This window comes from Manis javanica, chromosome 7, assembly GCF_040802235.1.
Source record: "Manis javanica isolate MJ-LG chromosome 7, MJ_LKY, whole genome shotgun sequence".
NCBI lineage: Eukaryota > Metazoa > Chordata > Mammalia > Pholidota > Manidae > Manis > Manis javanica.
The window spans coordinates 133958188-133976080 of NC_133162.1; the positions used below are offsets into that span (position 1 = coordinate 133958188).

A 17893-nucleotide genomic window follows, 5' to 3' on the forward strand; every position below is an offset into this window, starting at 1 on the left:
AGAAGGAATGAAATTTTGATACATACTACATCATGGATGGATCTTGAAAACTTTATGCTAAGTGAAGAAATAGACACAAAAGGACAAATAGGTGGCCTAGAATAGCTCTAATTTGCCTAAGGGTGACAAGTTGAAGGTGGAAAGAGTAATTATCACTTCTTGGAAGAAGTTAAGCCCATAACTATTTCAAAAAGGAAAAAGCTTAAGAAATATAGAAAGTCCTTGTAATGCAGAGGATGGGAGACCACGTCAGAGAGGCCAACGCTCATTAACTTTACTAGGGAGGACTGTGGGGTCTGTGGGAGTCCTATGCTTGATTCCGGGCAGGTAGCACCGGTGTGGCTGTGAGACATAGATCCACCTGAGCTTCTACCTGATAAGGGAAGAGGGAATACAGGGAATCTGTGGCCACAAACTGCCAGGAAAGGTCAGGACTACATCCTGATTACAGTGGCAGAAGAGGACAACTGGGGGGTCATGCTGGGTCTCTCACAGGGCAGAAAGACCACTCAGCTGCAAGAAATGCAAGGACGGGGCTCCTCCAGGGCCTGGGGATGCCCCCGTGGGAGGGGGGCCTGCAGCGGGGCCGCCTCTGGGCTCTGGGGTGGGGCCGTCCCAAGGGGACCAATTACAGAGAAGGCTGATGGGTTATTACAAAGCCCATCCAACCCAACTGGGATACCTGTGTCCAGGGTCTTTTTGGACATGGGGTCAGGGAGGCAGCCCCTCCAACTCAAAGGCGTGGCCTTTGTCATTTGCCTGAGCCCTGACCTCCTTCTGCCGGAATCCCAAGCCTGGACTAGTCAACCCCCTCCCCTTTCCCCCGTGGCTCACCGCCCGCCTCCCCTGTGCTGCATGGGACCAGCCCCCCTCAACACTCCCATTTCCACCCTCCCCCTGGGATCCGCCCCACAGCCCAGCTGTGCACCGGCCCTTCTCCGCTGCCTCTCGGCCACGCTCCCGGCACTGCCCCCGCAGCCATCCTGCAGCTACTTGATCCGTACTTCGCGCCTGCCCACCTGGTGCAGATGCCCTGATCTCAGCTCAGGGGGGAGGGTCTCCACACTTCTGCCCCTCCCTCCAAGACACCAGCAGGGAAGGGAAGGCACCTTGTTGGCTCCCATTAATCATATAATCGGGTCCGAGAAAGGCACTCCGTAAAGAAGGTTCTGGAAGGCTCTACCTTGTATCCCGAGATCGGCCTGCCCCTTCTCCCAAGCCCGCGTGAGTCCCAGGGAGGCCTCGTGACTCGGCCTGTGTGGCCAAGCCCTTCCGCGAGGGTTGGGGTTCCCTCCGCCCGGCTGCTGCGGGCTGCAGGGTGGGGGCGCCCACACCTGTGCGCTCTGCGCAGCTCGGTCTGCGGCGCGGGGAAAGGGGAGACCGCCGGGCGGCCGTCCGTTCCGGGGGCCCGGGCTGCGGCGCCTGAGGGCCGCACCCCACAGCCTGCGGGAGACAAGAGACCCGCGGGGGAGCCCGGGGGAGCCCCGAACAAAGCCAGGCCGGGCGAGGCCCGGCGGCCGCCCTCCGCGGGCAGCCCCCACCGGCGCGGCTTCCCGGCCCCCGGCTCCCGCCCGCCCCTCCCGCTCCCCTGCCCCGCCCCTCGCTCCCCGGCCCTGGCCCGCGGGGGCGCGCGGCGCCCGGAGCTGGCCGTGGTGCTGAGCGCGCGGCGCGGTCGGGCGCGGCTGCCGGCCCTGCCGAGGCTGCGTCCTGCGACACTCCCAGCCCCAGCGGTAAGTCGCCAAGCCCCGAAGATCGTCTGTAGGCTTGCGGGGAAAGGGGGTGATTTGGGAATTTGTGTGCGTTCTTTTGAGCGATGGGCGAGCGGAGCGGAGGAGCCAGGCTCTTGCAATCTCTGCACCCCGCGGTGCCCCGCGTGCATGGTGAGGGGTCTGTGGGTGATGACCCTCTTAGGTTTGGGCTAAGGAAGGAGAGAAACCATCTGTCTACGGCTGTGGGGGCTGGGAAAGCACAAATAAGACTGGAGACCCGTCTTTTCTTGGCCGGGCAGGCCAGGAGCACCCATAAACTCCCTTAGAGGAGATGGGGCAGAACCGTCACTCCCCAGAGGGCCTCTTGTCCCCCCGACGTGGGGGCTGGGTGAATGGGTGCTGTTCTCACCGCAGATTCTATTTCTGCATCATTCCCCACCCCACGCCCGCCCCAGAACACGGAAGCTTTCCCTCCTCACAATGGCCCTCATACCTCCCTCCGAAAGGCTTTGGCTTAGGCAGTTGCTACAGAAATTAACTGTTGCCCCCTACATAGGCCTCTACTGCCACCCCAACGCCCAGGAAGTCCCCCGTGGGGGCTCCCTCAGGGGGCTCTGCTTTTTTTTTATCACCATTCACCCCTTTGTATGTCACTGCTTGTGATTTTCCTGAATATTGGGGGTGGGGCGGGGAAGGCATGGCAAATGCCAAAACTATTAGTCAAAACGTTTACATCTCCACACCACTTCTGTTGCATATGTGTACCTCCAAGGTTTTTATTTTGCTGCATGGAATACCTTTCATGTTAAAAATGAGAAAAAAAGCACAGAATTACCTTCCCAGAGGGAAAAGAAAATCCTCTAGGCAGATGAGCTGAAGTTAGTCATCCTATAGAAAAGCAGCCAGTAGAATGACTTCCTTTGCTCACTTTGCGTAAATCCATATACACGTGCATCTCTCTGCCGCCACTTTCTGCACGGGACCCCGCTCTGGCTCCTAACTTATCTTCTTGCCTCCACTCTTGCCCCTACTTGGCATTCTCATGGGCACCTGGAGTGATTTGTTAGAACCGAAAACTGGCCCCTGGTACTCACCCTTAATGGTTGGCTCTCCACGGTGCATAGGATAAAGGCCACGACCCTCCCTGGCACCTCAGGCCAGGTGTGGGCTGCCCTGCCCATCTCCTGGCCTCCTCCCACTGATCTGCTGCTCTGGCCACCTGAGCCCGCTTTCAGATCTTTAAATATTCTCCCTCGCTTGTTTCTGGAGGCCTCTCGGCAAGATGTTCCCTCTGCCTGGAATACGCTGCCCACGTCTTTTGCCCAGTTGTCGTCAGCTGTCTTTTAAGTCTTGGTTTAAATACCACATCCCTGAATCAGAATTGATTCAACAAATACATGGTGTTTTCTCATGGAATTTGCAAGTTCATTTAGAAATGAAAGAGTCCAGGGTCTTAGTGTCACTAAGACCATCAGAGAAAATTATATGCATAAACTGTAGAATTAAAAATTCCAGACCTTGCATCCTATTTAGGAAATTTAGATGGAAATATATGGATAAGATGTCCCAAAAATTCATTTAAATAAGTAGTTGCTCACAGTCTACTACAATTGAAGTCCTGAGTCTTGGAGAAGTTTTCAGCCTCATTGGGGAGCAAGAAGACCAAGCAAGCTGCAGTGTGAGCCGCCAGTGATCACGGATGCTCCAGACAAGAAGGCACGGAGCAGGCGGAGGGCTGGGTGGGCTTTGTCCTTTGGGGAACGATGTGGCACATGGTGTCAGAGTCTCACTCAGGTTTCCTGCTGGGGTCTACTAAGGGGGTCTTTAGCCACAGGGTTACAAAGCAGAGTGGGCATTCATGCAGCTGAGAACCTGGAGTATTTGGCCTCTGCCCTCAAGCAATATCAGTGCCGGCATCTGGCTGTCCAGATAAATCCCACTCTGCCCCTGAGAACTGTCATGGAAGGTGACTGCTCAGCCTGTCTCCAGTTGGATAGTGGGCCCTCTACCCCTTGGGGGGTTCCCATGCATATCACATACGAGCCCCACATTTCCAAAGAGACAGGCTCTAAAAGACATTAATATGGAAACTGACTGGACTGAACACATGGATCTTACGTGATTGCTCCAGGATTTTGCAAGTCTCTGGTTCGTTGTTCTGGACCTTAGTGCTTTTTGTCTTATTGATGTGCAGAGTGCTAAATGAACTCAGAAAACAGGGTTGGCAATATTAGTGACACTGAGTCCAGCCACCTATAGCAATGACAGCTATTTTGAGGGATCATTTTTCAAGTTCAGGGTGTGGTGAAATTTCCAACTCTTCATGATTTTAAATCAGTTAGCTGTTCCAAGAATTAAAAAACCAGTAGTTTTATTTATAGAGATCATCTTAGTTTTTGTAGTTGTAGAATTCCTCACACAGTGAAATAATTTTTATCATGTCTGGCTAAGTTATTCCAAGAGTATGGTAATAAAAAGATTTTTCTAAAACATAGAAAAGAATAAATGCAATAGAGATTTCATATGAATTCATAAAATTTCTTGCCATAGAAATTTTATTGCTTTCAGTTACAATTTTTCTAAATTTGAGTGAGCTACACTTTTGCTTTTAATCTTCATTTTCACTATGTTTTCCAAAATTCATCACAAAAAACACATTTATTATCGAGTTCTAGATTTCCCGTGAAGGGAAGCATGAGCTATTGCTCTGTAGAATGTCCATCATGGGTAAAGAACACAAGTTCAGGATCAGACAAGCTTGGGTTCTAATCCTAGCTTTGTCACTTACCACCTGAGTGACCTGGGCTGATCCTTGGGCTTTTCTGGACCTTAACTTCTCCTTTGTAAAATGGAGGTTACAGTGTCTCTTACAAGGTGACGGACCAAGCACTGCTCCTGGTTAGGTCGATGTAACCAAGACTCAAATCTGGGTCCTCTGACTCCAAAGTGTCGGTACCAGCCACTGTGCTGCATGTAACACCATCCCTCAGAGTGGGAAGACCGTATTCAGGCCACAAAGTATTGTGGGCAGTGGAAATGGGGTCTGTAGGTGCACAGTGGGAAAGGCTTGGGCCATGCCATCTGGCAGGAGGCACAAAAGCAGCTTCGAGCATTGTCATACTGTCCAGGATATTGCCACCAAAAGCTGAGTGGCAGCAGAGCCGAGCCTGGGTCCTGCGGCTTTCCCTGGCACAGGGCCTGCTCCCCATCCCATCCTCCAGTCAAAAGTCCCAGCTGTCCCTCTGCAGGGAGGAAGCACTGTCCACGGGTGGGAGTGGAATGGAGGAGGGTCAGCTTGACCCTGTGGGCCTCTGCAATGCCAGCCTTGCCAGCCCTCCTCAGCCTCTTTGGCTTTAACACTGCCAGCTGGACTGTGAGGCAGTCTGCCACTGTGGGGTCCTGGTGTCGGAGCATGCCAGGAGAGGGGCCACGCAGAATGGGCAAAGGCTGGGAAGCGGAGAGCAGAGCACAGTGAGGATGGTCCTGTGCCCAGGGCCCTTTGCAAGAGATGCAAAGGTCCAGTTTTAAACAGGTTGCCTCTGGACTGAAACTGGAGCTCCCGTCACTATTCAGAAAGAAGGCCCTGCCCAAGGACACCACCCGAGATCCGCCCTGAGCCCCCCTGCAGTGGCCACAGGCACCCAGCTTACAGGCCCTGGCTGCCCCAGTGCCTCCTCCTGCCGTTGGCGGTGAGGGATCAGCGGGTCCTCCTCTGTCAGTCTGGCCAGGGAGACGTAGGGAGGAGGGTTTGGGGCTGGTTTCTTTGGTTTTCCTCTGGTTTCTCAGCCCACCTTCTGTGAGGGGCAGTGGAGCAGGTGGGAAAGCAAGTGGCCCTGTCCGCCAGCACGCCTTTCTGAGCCAATGCCGATGGAGCCTCAGGTACCTTCAGAGAGCTGCTTGGCAGCTACAGGCAGCAGAGTCGGCCCGACCTCTCCAATGCTTCGGCTGAGGACTTCTGCCTGCCTCTCTATTCAGTTGCTGCATCCTGGAGTTTCTTCCTTCGGAAGTCCCTGTAACTTTACCCCTCTTTTCATGCCTGTGACCGTAGCCTCCACCTGCGCCTTATCCCCACACCCAGCTCGTTTTAGCTGCCTCTTGTGCACCCTTCCTGCTAGAGTCTCTCTCCTGTTATGCTGTCCTCCACTCATGTCAGATGAATGGCCTTAGGCCCCCGACGCCCCCATGTCACTGTTTTCACCCACGCACTCAGAAGAAGCCCACAGCTGTTCAGTGAGCCTGGACTAAGGCCGCACTCCCAGCTGTGCAAGGATGAGCAGGTTGTTAACCCTCTCCCACCTTCCACCCCCAGAGCCATGACAGACACCAGTAAGCAATTCTAGCAGCTCTCCACTGAGCTCAGACTGGCCACCAGAAACTTCTGAATGACACTCCAGACACAGCCCCTGTCAATACCTGTGTGTGGAAGGCCACAGCGGCCTGCTCTTCCAGCCCTCACTGTGCTATGTCCATCCCATCTACCTGGTCCTGGCCTCATGCTTGCCCCGTCTCTTGCCTGCCACCATGATGCCCTCTCTCTCTCCTGAATGCTCAGGCTCTCATGCAGCATGGGATGCTCACTGTGCCTTGTGGGGTGGCCTCTGGGTCGACTGAGTCTCGCCTCTCAAACAGGAGCAGCAGTCCTGGAGGGCAGTGCCTGTGTCTGTCCCTCTGATAGCCAGCCACCTGGGGTTCGGGAGGCGGGCTTGGGCCGCCTTGAAGCTTCATCTCTCAGGTGGAGGAGGAGGCAGCTTATGACTGAATCCTCTGAGAGACCGCAGGTGGCCGTGGTACTTCCCTGCAAGGATAGAGTGCCTGGGCTCGGAAATGGGATTTACCGGATTTGGCCAGAGAAGCTCTGGGAGAATGCTTGGGTGAGCTGAGAGACTGCAGATGCAGGAGCTCATTTTGGCTCCTACTGTGTGCCTTTAGGCATGTGACTTAACATCCCTGGGCATCACTGTCTATAAAGGCTGGAGCACTGAGCATGGGTGGGGCTGTTCCCCTCTCCCTCCCCCACCTCCACGGAGTCCCTAAGTTCAGATGTCCGAGCTCTGTTCCAACAGCACTGTGTGAGGGGGTGGGCAGAGGGCCTCGGGAGCCCAGGCCCCCACTGTGGACACTAAGTGCCCCCTGCTTCCCTCCACAGCAGCCGCAGGCAGCATGGAGCTCAAGAGGGGGAAGACCTTCATCAAATCGAGCCTGCATGTTTCCCGCGAGAAGTCCCCAGACACAGCAGCTCTTGCCCAGGGCAGGGAGGAGGCGGGCCTCTGGTCGGTCTCACCGGGAGGACAGCAGTGGCCCCACGGTAAGAGGAGCCCCCTGGTCAGTCCCAGCACGCAAGGATACGACAGACACCCCAACAAAGGGGCCCAGCCAGCCCCCGAGGGGGATGCCACAGCCTCCTGTGGGGCCACCTTCAAACTGGTACGGAAAAGCAAGACTCACGACAGCGTGCCCGGGGCTGGCAGGGCAGCCGCAGCTGCTGGGCACCTGGTGGGCAGTGCCAGCTTCCCGGGGCCTCCCAGCAGCCAGCGCATGATTGACTATCGCAACTTTGTGCCCCAGATGCCCTTCGTGCCAGCTGTGGCCAAGAGCATCCCAAGGAAGAGGATTTCCCTGAAACGCCCCAAGAAGTGCTTTCGGAACCTATTCCACATTCACAGAAGTAAGACTGAGAGCTTGGCCTCGCTGGCAACCAAGGGGAAGAGCCTGTCCTCCCCCGGGGGCCCTTCGGAGGCTAGAGGGCAGCGGGGCAAAGCCTTCCTCCCCTTGGGCGAGGGGCTGGGACTGGACAGCCTGTGCCAGGACCTATCTGATAGTGAGCTCCTGCCCGACTCTTCCTTCGACCTCTGCAGGGCCCTGTGTGAGGACGTGGCCTCACTCAAGAGCTTCGACTCACTCACAGGCTGCGGGGAGATCTTTGCGGATGAGAGCTCAGTGCCATCCCTGGAGCTGAGTGATGGCCCAGAGAGCCCAGCCCAGGCATCTCCCCGGGGTCCCTTCCAGGGCAGCGTGGAGCAGCTGGCGTCTCCTGCCCAGAACGAGACGTCTGACTTGGCCAAGTTCTGGGACAGCGTGAATCACACCGTGAGGCAGCACCGCACCCTCCTGGGCCCGTGGCTAGGGGCTCCGCAGGAGACAGACACAGAGCCGCCGAGGCTGGATGCAGCGGAGCTTGCCGAGCTGCCCCTGGGCCCCTGCAGGGACCCCCACAGTGGCTCCAAAGCCAGCTCTGTAGACACAGGCACCCCCAAGAGCGAGCAGCCAGAGTCTGTGTCCACGAGCGACGAGGGCTACTACGACTCCTTCTCGCCTGGCCTTGAGGAGGACAAGAGGGAGGCCCTGAGCCCAGGCACACATGCGGCTGCCTTGCCTCGGGACAGCTACAGCGGAGACGCCCTCTACGAGCTCTTCTATGACCCCAGCGAGGGGCCTGTCCGGCCAAGCCTGGATGATGACCTGTGCGTGTCGGAGAGCCTGTCGGGACCGGCCCTCGGAATGCCACTGTCCATGTGCAGCTTCCACGTCGGGGCGGAGGAGAACCTGGCCCCGGCACCCGGCCCAGACCTGCTCAGCCAGGGCTTCCTACAGAGCTCCTGGAAGGGCAAGGAGTGCCTGCTGAAGCTCTGTGACACGGAGCTTGCCATCACCATGGGCATTATCAACTGGCTGCGCCGGGGCCCTGAGCTTCGCGCCCGGCCCGCCTCAGCCCCTGGGGAGCCCTCCACCCAGCCGAGGGGACCAGTGGAGAAGCAGGCAATGGGCTCTGAGAACAGGGGCCCAGGTCCAGAGAAACTGGAGGGCAGGGAGGCCCAGGCCTCAGGTACAGGTAGGACCCCCGTGGGCTCAGCTCCTAGCAGGCAGGAGCCGTGGGCACATGCGGGGAGCAAGGGCCTGTTTGCTGGAGACAGTGAGGTCCTGGCAGGGGCCGACCAGGGGACCAGCTCTCTGTGCACAGACCTGTCTCTGGAGTGTGTGCAGGTCTCTGGGGAGGAGGGGACCCGGAGCTGTCATGAAGGCTCATTCTCCTCCATGGAGTCTTCAGCCTCTGTGACAACAGACCCGTCCCGGGAAGACAAGGTCCCGGACCCCTCTGCCTGGCCCAGCTCCCGGGAGCCCAGGCCACCTGGGAGCCTGGGGTGTTTCCGAGGTCCTTGGAGGCCAGGTCTTGAGGGCAGCTCTCTGGAGGCAGAACCTGCCCTGACAGGCTGTGTGGCCCAAATAGCAGCCCTGCAGATCCACCCAGACCACTGGCTCCCCACTGCGCAGCCCCCAAGGCAGGATGCGGGCCATAGGGCCTGTGGGCAGCCTCACACCAGGGGCCCTGACAATCTGCAGTGGAAACAGCCTAATGGCTTTCCTAGCATGGCCGCTGCCTGTGGCCTACCCTCTCTGGCCAGCCCGCAGGACCAGAGGTGCCCAGCCCAGGACCTGGATCTGAGCCGACTTGGGGTGGAGCCCACCAGGCTGGATGCCCAGGCCCAGGTCTCTGTGGATAGCCAGCCCCTGCAACTCAGCTCAAGGGCACACAGGGGCCCGCTGGACTCATAGTCCCCCCGGACTGCTGCCCAGCTGAGCCCCTGGGCCACCTGCCAGGACTCTTGGGCCTCACTCCTGGCCAGCACAAGGGGGCCTCATCTGCAAGTGTCCCAGAAAGGCACTGCAGCTTCCTGGACTAAGAGGGCCCCCTCTGAAACCAGCCCGAAGTGGGGGCCCTCAGGCCAGCCGTGGCCAAGCCCCTCCCATATGACGGGCTCCCACTCACCAGGAGCTGCATCTCTGTGGTCGATCAGGAGAACCTAAGCCCCAAATCTCCTTCCTTTGTTCCTGATGTGAGGACTGATGGGGAGGGCATGGCAGGGTCAGGCCAGCCGGGCAGGGCATTTTAATGTGGTAGCATCCAGGCTTGAACCTCGCAGCTGGGGCAGACCTGGTCCTGGGCAGCCCAGACGCCCAGGAGGGCTGCAGGGCTGCCGGTGCTCCCAGTGCCCTGCCTCACTGGCACCCACCGGGGAACGAAGAGCAGAACGCGGGCCGGGCGGGGACCTGGCTGCTCCTCCTCAGCGCATCAAGAAGAGGAGCCGGGCTTGGAGCTGCTGGGAGGAAACGGCCTGTGGTAAATGGGAAGCAGCCGGTAACTGCACAGGAGTCGAGAAGAATAAATGTGTGAGCTCAGGGGTGGGACACAGAGTGGGAGACAGGCAGGCTGGGCAGCTGCCGCTGAGCTCAGGAGTGCCACCAGCCCTGCCCAGCCTGCTCTGCACCACAGGACAAGCAGCCACAATGTCCTGGGGCCCCGAGGCTTCTCCCTGGGAAAAGAAGCAGGACCAGCGCCATCTCAGCAAGAGCCTTGAGCCAGCAGACACCATGTGCAGCCCTGCCAGGGCTGGCCGGACCCTGTGGACAAGTGGCGAATTGTCTGTCACAAATCTCCCCAGACAAACAATGCACTCTGAGCCATGGATGGCAGAGTGTTCTTTGGGAAAACACTGCTGGGTGCTCCACAGCTCTGCCGTTCTCCATCCGCACTGTCAGCGCTCCCACCCCACCCCCAACCCTGCAGGAAAACTCACCTTCCATCTCATCCCTCCGAAAGTGCAGCAGATGCAAGGACCGAACATTCAAGGTTGTGGAGGGGAAGGGTGGCTGCCTCTGCAGGAAGGGCATGTGTCCATCCTGCCAGTGTCAGCACATCAGGTGCCCTGCAAGGTCTCTGTGACTAGATCCTACATCAGCCACATACTGCAGGGAGATGTGAAGGGTGGGATGGGCAGTGGCATAGAAGGGGCAGGTCTGGGGATTATGGGTGGGGGGGCCGAAGGATTTCCAGATGGGGGGATGCAGCCTGACTGAGTGCAGCCTTGTGTCTCCCCTGATGTCTGAGGCTTCATTAGCGACTGCTCGCTGGGACCTACAGAGTGCGGGGTGCGGGCACACCGTGGGCTCAGAAGTTCATGGCGAGGCTCCTGCCCTGGCCTGTGTAGCCCTGGGACGCTGAGGCAGGTCAGGGCGGCCTTCCTGGGAAGCCATGCTTGACCCCTCCTCCCAGACCCCACAGATGGCCATTTACCGAGCCTTGCTTTGAGCAGAGGACACAATAGTCCAGCTTGCCCCTGCATCCGCCTGAGTGCAGACGTGGAGGCTGAGACACGGAAGGCCGAAGTGACTTGTCCATGGACACAGCTAGTCGGTGGGATTTACGGAGTTTGAGTCCCACGGCGACTCCAAGGCCCAGCTCTTCAGCAGCCCCAGAACTTTTCCCTCGGGGCACCTGTGCCGAGTGCCTCTCTCAAAGCCTCCGCTCTTCCCTCCTTTCGGGGCGCGGGTGTCTGAGCACCGCCTGGGCAGCAGCACGTGTCCCTGGAAGGAGGCTGAGGGCCTGGGCAGGGGCACCCCCAGCTCAGCCATGGCCCCGTCACTCTGTACTTCACCTGAGCAGGGCAAGTGCTCCGTAAATACTTGTTGAAAGAATGAAATATCAAAAGGTTGCACATTGCCTTCTGATTTCTCACTGACTGGGCCTTGCATCTGGAGCATGGTAGGAGGCAGGGTTTGACCTCGGCGGAAGTACTCCGATGGAGCGTCTCCTTGCTGGGAGGGACACGGTGGCTGAGGGTGATGGGGGGGAGCCCTGGGAAGGGCAGGAGCCAAGGAGGCCCAGCATGGGCAGCAGGGACCTGGGGTCAGGAGGGCAGGACCTGGAGGCCATGGCAAGCCACAGTCGGTGGCAACAGAAACAAGGAGGGGGGCCACGCCTGCCTGGGAGGACCTGCCGGCCCCGGGGCTCCTGATCTCAGGAGCATGTTGAGCAATGCTGGCACCCCAGAGATTCTCATTCCAGCACCCTGGGGGGCGGCCCCAGGCTGACCTGCTAGGCTTCTTTCTGTGAGAGCGGAGGAGCACAGGGTGACCTTTGAGTGGTGGGTCAGAGGCTCCCTCGCCCTGTCTCTACATACCCCACCCCAAGACTGGCTGCCCTGCACGAGGGCCCGGGAAGTGCCAGCCTGATGGGGCTTTGCAGGCCTCCAGGACATCCTCAGGGTGAGCCGCCAGAAGGAAGCAGGCCAGCTCCTGGGACAGGCATCTCGCCTAGGGCCTGACTTGGGCGCTTGCAGGACTCAGGTCCTTTCTAACCGTCGTGCTCACACATAGCTTAGAGGTTATGGGAGGTTTTCCCATATAAAGTGAAATCCCAAGAAGCAGGTCCGGTTGTCCACAGCATGTAGCTGCCCCACAGATCCTGGGTGCCTCACTCAGGTCACACAGTGGTAGGTAGGGCCTGGGGCCCGTGCCCTGTACCTCCAACCTTCCACTGTTCTGAGGTTGCAGTGGGAGGTGCAGTTGCGGGGCTGAGGGGTGGGCGAGCAGGCAGCGTCCCCATCTCCCCAACAGGATGGAGACCTGACTTTGCAGCAGGGGGCCAGGCAGACCAGGGGGCTGGGGAAGGGCAGGGGGGAGGCACTGAGTGAGGCTGAAGGCAGGCAGGCGCAGGCTGTGAACTACCCTGCGGGTGTTTCTTACCTTTCCTAGTTGTTTGTTTATTTTCTTTCTATGGAATGGGGATAAATACATAGGATACAAAACTCAAAGATACAAAAGGGAAACAATGGGAAGGCAGCTTCCTTCCTTTGCCCCTCTGTTGTTTCAGTTAAGAAATTAGTTTCAATTAGGAAATTACTGTACTTACTGCAACCATGCAAACACCAGGAAATGCTGAGCAGCTCCCCTCTCCTGTTTTTCTGGAGCTTGGGGGTGTGTGCTCAGACCCCTTCCATGCCTGTGAAAATGCACACATTAATGTCAGTGTGTTTTTACCACCCAGTGAATGACAGACAGCTGCTGGGGGTGGTCTCCCCACTGCTGGAGCAGCGGCACAGCCTCCCACAGGTCACGGTTAATTCACACACTCTCCTGTGGGTGGATATTCAAGTTATTGCCCATTTTTGCTATTACAAACAATGATGCACTCACTTCTTTATTCTCCTATTGAAGTCCTCTTCAAAACTATAAAAATGAAACATGCCTCAACAATGATAGGAAGCACTTTTTACATGAACAACACAGCCTGCTTCCATGTCCACATCTCACAGCCCTGCTGTGCCGAGGCTCTGGGCTCCATGCTGATGGAAACATACCACACACACCCATAGAAAAGTGATTTTAGTTATTGCTGAAATTCCATCCCTACAAGAATAAGGTGGACAAACTGAAAATCAGTGATTTTCATGACCCATCAGAAAACTGAGGTCCAGAGCAGACAACTTCCCTGAAGCCTGAAGAAACAGATGTATCCAGAGAAATACAGCAAACAAGACATAGAGCGGAAGTTGCAAGATCCCCAAAATTGGTAGGAACAGTCAAAGAGTGATTTTAGGTCATGTGAGAAGTTGGGAGGCTGGAAAAAATGGATGTGGTCACTTTTACAGGCCTGTCCACCAGGAACCACACTATGTTGCCAGTGTAATGACAGAAAAGGATTCCCTCATGGGCCTGGCAGAGAGAGAGAGAAGCCGTTGTGAAACCCGTCAGACCCTTTTCCCTAACAGGCCGACCCCAGTGGCAGGACTTCAAGGGCTGTTCTGGGACCTTTTCCAAGCCGAAGGAAGGGAACTCCAGCCCTCTGCCGTCCATTCCAGCCCTCCCGACCCATGTGAGGAACATAACTAAGTCAGTCAGTCAAGTGAGTGAGTGACAGGCAGGAGAGGACTTCAAGAAAGCAGACTGGGAACTCTCCAGAAGGGCCTAGGGTTCCTAAAGGTTTAACCCCACCCTGAGGCACGGGCACACAAGACTGAGAAGTCATTAGAAGCTCAGAGGGTAAGGGAACCCCACCGACCACTCACCTGCCATCACACTAATAAGCCTCCAGTAGTAACAGTATATCCCAACGAAAAGAGCTGTAAGAGAAACATTTGAAGGGCCAGAATGCAGGGAAGCCACGAAGGAAAGACGGGAGGGGAAGGTAAGAGGCCTTTGGGGCTGTGGGTGTGCAGGATATTAAAACAGCCCAGTCCTTAGCCAGATGAACATAAATGCTTACACTACAAGGCCTGTGTACCTCAGCACATATTACCCTATACAACGTGTGTGGTTTTCAACAAAAAATTATAAACCCTGCCAAAGTCAAGGAGAAACAAAGTCTGAAGGACAAATTATCATCACAACTAGATTCACAGATGTTGGAATTATCAGATAAAGATTATAAAATAAGTATGATTAGTATGTTAAGAGCGCTAATAAAAAAAGTATACAATATGCAAGAACAGGCGGCACTATAAGCTGACAGGAAGAATTCTATGGAATAATATACAGAGTAAAAAGAAAATGCTACAGATCAAAAACACCAACAGAAATGAAGAATTCCACTGATTGGCTCATCAGTAGACTCAACATGGCTGCGTAAATAATTAGGGAGGTTTAGTAAAGGAAAAACCTTGAAACAAATGGAATGAGGTAACATACCAAACCTTAGAGGATGCAGAGGGGTGTAAGAGGGAAATTCACATCTGTGATGCACACCTTAAAGTAGAAGAAAGACCTCAAATCAGCAACCTAATGTTATAGCTTAAGGAACTAGAAAAAGAAGAGAAAACTATAAAGCCAGCAGAAGTAAGGAAATCTTAAAGCTTAGAATGGAAATAAATAAAATAGAGAAGGAAAAACGATAGAGAAAAGTCAATAAACCCAAAAGTTGGTTCTTTGAAAAGACCAGTAAAATTGATAAATCTTTAGCTAGATTGAGAAGAAAAGGGCAAAGACTCCAAGGACTAAAAGGAAGTGAAAGTGGGGATATTACTATAAATTTTACAAAAATAAGGATTGTAAGAGAAGGTATAAACATTTTTATGTCAACAGATTGGATACCTTAAATGAAGTGGACAAACGCCTAGATACATACATCTACAAAACCAAGTCATAAAAAAAGTAGAAAATCTGAAATAGAACTATAACTAGTAAAGAAACTCAGTCAGTAATCAAATCTTTCCCAAAAAAGAAGATGACTTCACTGGTGAATTCCTCTAAACATTTAAAGAGGATTCAACAACAGCCCTTCTCAAACTTTCCAAAAAGTTGAAGACCCAGGAGGACACTTCCTAAGTCATTCCTTGAGGCCAGCCCTGCCTTGATACCCAAGCCAGACAAAGATACCATAACACCACATACCAACATTCCTTATGTAGATGCAAACATCCCCAACAAAATACCAGCAAACTCACCTCGGCAGAAGGGTAAAGGGATTCTACACCACGACCAAGTGAGTTTTATTCCTGAAGTGCAAGGATGATTCAACATACAGAACCAGTATTAATACATCACATTAATAAGATGAAGGGAAAAAGCACATGATCATTTCAACTGATGCATAAAAAGCATTTAATAAAGTCCTTATTAAAATTAAAAAAAATCCCTTTTATGATAAAAAACTAGGAATACAAGGAGACTTCCTCAACATGATAAAGGAAGTTTTTATTAAAAACTCACAGCTAACATCACTGAAAGCTTTTTCCCTAAGATCAGGAAAAAGACAAGGATGACCATTTTCACCCCTTTGGTTCAATACAGTATTGGAAATTTTAGCCAGAACAACTAGGCAAGAAAAAAGATATAAAATACATTCAAATTAGAAAAGAAGTAAAATTATTTCTGTTTGACAGATGACGTGATTTTATATGTAGGAAATTTTACAGACACATAAGAAAACAGAGCTAATAAATTAATTCAGCAAAGTTGCAGGATACAAAATCAACACATGAATATCAATTGCATTTCTACACACTAACAATGAACAATTCAATAAGGAAATTAATAAAACAATTCCATTTACAGTAACATAAACAAAAATACTTAGGAATAAATTTATCAAGGAGCAAAACAATTGCACACTGAAAATTGCAAAACATTGCTGAAAGGAATTAAAAAAGACTAATAAGTAGAAAGACATCTCATATTTATGGATTGGGAGACTTTAACATTGCTAACATGGCAATACTACCCCAAACAACCTTCAGATTGAGTGTAATCCTGATGAAAATCACAATAGCCTTTTTCTTGTTGTAGAAATAAAAAACCCATCCTAAAATTCATATGGAATCTCAAGGGACCCAGAGTAGCCAAAACATTAAAAAATAACAAAATTGGAGAACTCACACTTCCTGATGAAAACATACTACAAAGCTATAGTAATTAAAATAGGGTGCTAATAGCATAAAGGCAGACAGATAGACCAATGGGATTAGAACAGAGAGCTCAGAAGTAACTGCTCACATCATTGGCACCCTTTGACAAGGGTTCCAAAACCTTTTACCGGAGGGAGGACCATCTTTTCAGCCAATGATATTGGGAAAATTGTGTATCTACATCCAAAAGTATGATGCTGGGTCCTTACCTTGTACCACAAACAAAAGTTAACTCAGAATGGATCAAACCTAAATGTAAGAACTAAAACATTAGAAGAAAGTATAAGCTAAGTCTTAATGAAATTGGATTGGCTATGGTTTTTTTTATCATATATGACACCAAAAAGCACAGAAAGCAATAGAAAAAATAACTTGGGTTTCACCAAAATTAAAATAATTTGTGCATCAAAGAATACGCTCCAGAAGGTGAAAAGAGAACCTACAGGACAGCAGAAAATATTGTCAAATCATGTGTGGTAGAGGATTAATATTTAGAATCTATAAAAAAAACTCCTACAACTTGGTAACAACACTTTAAAAAGGGGCAATGGAATTGAACAGACATTTTTCCCAAGAAGAGAGACAACCAATCAATAAGCACATGGAAAGATGCCTAACGACTAATCATGAGGTAAATGCAAATCAAAACCATGAGATACTACTTCACTCCCATTAGGGTAGGTATGATATATATTAAAAAAGAAAATAATAGTGTTGGCAAGGATATGGAGAAACTGGAACCCTTGTGCATTGCTGGAATGTAAATTGTCTCAGCTACTGTGAAAACAGTTCAGCAACTCCTCAGAAAATAAAACAGACTTACCGTATAACCCACCAACCCCACTCCTAGGTATAAACCTGAAGGAAGTGAAAGCAGGGACTCGAACAGGTATTTTTATGCCACTATCATGGCAGCCTGATTCACAATAATCAAAAGGTAGAAACAACCCAAGTGATCATTAACGTGTGACTGGATCAGCACAATGTGGTAGAGACATACAGTGGAATATTATTCAGACTTAAAAAGGAGTGAATTCTGATACATGTTACAACATGGATGAACTGTGAAAACATTATGTTAAATGAAACAAGTCAGTGACACAAATACAGGAAGTAGAATAGAGGTTACGAGAGGCTGGGAACGGGGAGGGCAGACGGTGAGTTATTTTTTAATGGATACAGTTTCTGTTTGGAATGATGAAAACGTTGTGGGAATGTATAGTGTTTGACAACATTGTGAATGTACTTAATGTCACTCAACTGTATATAAAAAAATGGCAAAATGATAAATATGTTATGTATATTTTACAATAAAAAAAACAAAAAAAGAAATCGGTGAGTTTGAAGATAAGCAAATGAAACTTCCCAATTTGAAACACAGAGAAAAATAACTGGAAAAAAAAAGAATAGGACACCTAGAACTGTGAGACACCAAAAGGTGTGGCATACATGAAGTTGGAGTACCAGGAGAAGCAGGAGAGAATGGGGTATAAAGTGTATTGGAGGAATAACGGCTGAAAACTTTCCAAAATCATGACAGATACCACAGATTGATGAGAAGTTCATAAAATACCCAACAGAATGAATGCCACACTCACACACACGCGCGCGCGCACACACACACACACACACACACACACACACACACACACACACAGATATATATTCAAATTGGTGGAAACCAAAGACAAAGAGAAAAATTTGAAGAAACAGAGGTGATGGAGGTGAATACCTTAGCTTACGGAGGAGCAAGAATAAGAATTACAGTGAAATTCTCATTAGAAACTATGAAAAGTATTAGAATATGTTCTTTAAACAGAGGACATTAATACAGGTCAGAGTTAGATCTAAATAAAGAAAGGCAGTGAGTGCATCAGAAAAAGAATAAATGAAGGAAAAATATGTTATTTTATTTTTCTTAATTGATCTGAAAGATAACTGCTTAAAGTTACTATTATATACTATAATAGTATATACTATAATAGTAACAATGTATTGACGTTTATC

General features: G+C 51.9%; 1 protein-coding gene across 1 annotated transcript; it reads left to right on the forward strand.

The window, feature by feature from the left end:
• The first annotated feature begins 1623 nt into the window (after nucleotides 1-1623).
• Nucleotides 1624-15524, forward strand: AMER3 (APC membrane recruitment protein 3). The gene is made up of 2 exons (XM_017678236.3): nucleotides 1624-1730; nucleotides 6856-15524. The coding sequence occupies exon 2, from the start codon at nucleotides 6870-6872 to the stop codon at nucleotides 9258-9260; it is 2391 nt and encodes a 796-aa protein (XP_017533725.3). The 5' UTR covers nucleotides 1624-1730; nucleotides 6856-6869; the 3' UTR covers nucleotides 9261-15524.
• Nucleotides 15525-17893: the final 2369 nt, after the last annotated feature.